The 2,155-nt window shown below is 42.1% G+C and overlaps 1 protein-coding gene across 1 annotated transcript; it reads right to left on the bottom strand.

Annotated features, from left to right (window-relative positions):
• Nucleotides 1–516: 516 nt before the first annotated feature.
• On the bottom strand, nt 517–1,916 carry EAE97_001869 (uncharacterized protein; the record flags this gene model as incomplete). Its single annotated transcript, XM_038872380.1, has 2 exons — nt 517–1,377; nt 1,854–1,916. The coding sequence occupies 2 exons, from the start codon at nt 1,914–1,916 to the stop codon at nt 517–519; spliced, it is 924 nt and encodes a 307-aa protein (XP_038736938.1).
• Between the last annotated feature and the right edge of the window lie 239 nt (nt 1,917–2,155).

Genomic DNA, 2,155 nt, shown 5'->3' with positions numbered 1-2,155 from the left:
ATCTTTCTGGTAGATATAAAAAGCGGAAGCTTGAGCGATAAAACTTCGTTACGCGAGATACTGTGATTTACATCGAAAGTCGACGATTGGAGTATGTGGGTGGATGAAGATATTCTCTTCTATGTGTCTGATGGTTTTGATGGTTGATTTGGCATATAAGTGGTTGGATGAAAGGTGTCTTTTTGTGTTGTTTGATGTGATAGTGTTATTGAGGGATGGTTTGGGGAAGAGAGCGAGGTGATATGATGCGTATACGCGAGGGAGAAGGAAAGTCGATAGTTATGTTCTATTTAGAGTGTGAGTTTGAGAGTTTGGAGGATGAGAATGATGGTGAATATTATTAGAAGAAGATGCGATTCTCACAGCTGCGAATACGACGCAGCCTTCCTCATCGCTAAGGAATAGATAAATAGATTTCTAGAAACCTTTATTAAATTTAATCACTACCATTACCATGGGTGCTCCTGGAAACAATAGGCCAAATATGATATAGAACCGGGAGCTATCAAGTGTCAATCATTCAAGCTGATAAGGGTGCGCTTCCAAAAACTCCTCCAACGTCGCCAATTTCCCGCGCGCATTTTCTACTGCCCACGCAACCTTCTCCTCAGATCCCGGACTCCAATATCCAAATTCCTCACAGAAGCTATAATAATCGGCAAACATCTCCGCCGCAAAAGGCAAACCGCTCTTGAAAGTCTCCTCGCTGACTTGTTCACAAACGATATTTTTTCCACTCGATTTCGACAGCGCAGCGACAATCTCATCCATTGAGTTAATCTTCGCCGCGGCACAGAAAGTGTTTCCCTGATACTTATCCGGCTCCGCGAGAATCGCAGCCACGAATTTCTCCGCATCAACTACCGCATCGAGTAACGGAAACTGCATTTTCACACTCGCATATCGAGACACCACCCATGATCCATTCGCCGTCTTTCGCGGAACCAGAAAGTCCTGCGTTGGAAAATTCTGAATAAAGAAACCGAGTGAGATGAAGGAACTTTTGATCGCACGTCTCCGGATATACTGCTCGATCTGGGCTTTTGCATCGAAAGCGGTGACGTGGGTGTATTTACCGTGAGAGAGCGCAGTTACGTGTGGGAGGGTGTTGAAGATTATATATTGCACTCCCATCTCGATAGCGATGTCTACGATGGTTTTACCACTGTGGTATTCGATCTCTACTGCGTTGGGACTGAAATTTGGAATGGTCATTATGAAGACGGTATGTACGTTTGTTAGTGCTGTGCGGAGCGAGTGCGGATCGCTGATGTCGCCCTGGATGAGGGAGATTTTCTCGGCGAGCTTCTGGGATGCGGGAGAGGTGGTGTCGCGGGTTATGCCGCGGATGGTGTCAGTGTAGGCAATAGTATTTCCCTATACGGGTTAGTTTAGTGGTATGTATCGATTTTTTTCGAAATACGTACGTATGTGGTACAGAATTCAATACCACTGAAAGTATTCAATATCATTTAGTTATTCAATACTATTAGCAATATACTGAAATACTGGAATCCAATATCAAATATACATTCCTATCCAAATTAGACTAGAAATAAGAGATTCCTATTCATATTAGATAATAAAATTCCATTCCTTATTCGAATTGATATGAAATCCATTGTTTCTAGCCTAATTTGGATAGGAATGTGGATTTTTATATTGGATTCCAGTATTTCAGTATATTGCTAGTATTCTTTAAACATATAAATATGTACGAGAGTGGTATAACCTCCTTTCTATACGTATTAGCTGCAATATCAATATGCTAATACGCGCCACAGTTTCACTGTAGTATACTATTGCCTACACTGGATGGTGTATTGTTGGGATAGGGATGCGTCGTTTAGTACGTGGTGAATGACGGAGCTTCCTTGTTGGCCGGTGGCTCCAAAGACTGCGAGGGTTTTGGACATTGTGTTTGAGGTGTGTGGTGATTGAAAGATAAGTTTTTGAAACGATTGTTTTGAAGGAAGTTTATGGAATTTGGTGATGGCGTTCAAAATTGCAGATACTTTTCGTGCTTTTATAGGCATTGAAGTAATTAGAAAAATCATGCTCTCTAGGCTGTGTCTCTCTTCAAACTCTGAGTTGGTGTTCTAATTCCAGAAATGGCCTAGTGGGAGACTACTCGCTTGTTCGCTTTCAAACATGA

This window comes from Botrytis byssoidea (genome assembly GCF_014898295.1).
Source record: "Botrytis byssoidea strain MUCL 94 chromosome Unknown BBYS_003, whole genome shotgun sequence".
Classification (NCBI taxonomy): domain Eukaryota; kingdom Fungi; phylum Ascomycota; class Leotiomycetes; order Helotiales; family Sclerotiniaceae; genus Botrytis; species Botrytis byssoidea.
The sequence above is the reverse complement of the archived record's forward strand: the minus strand, read 5'-3'. Positions and strand labels throughout refer to the sequence as shown.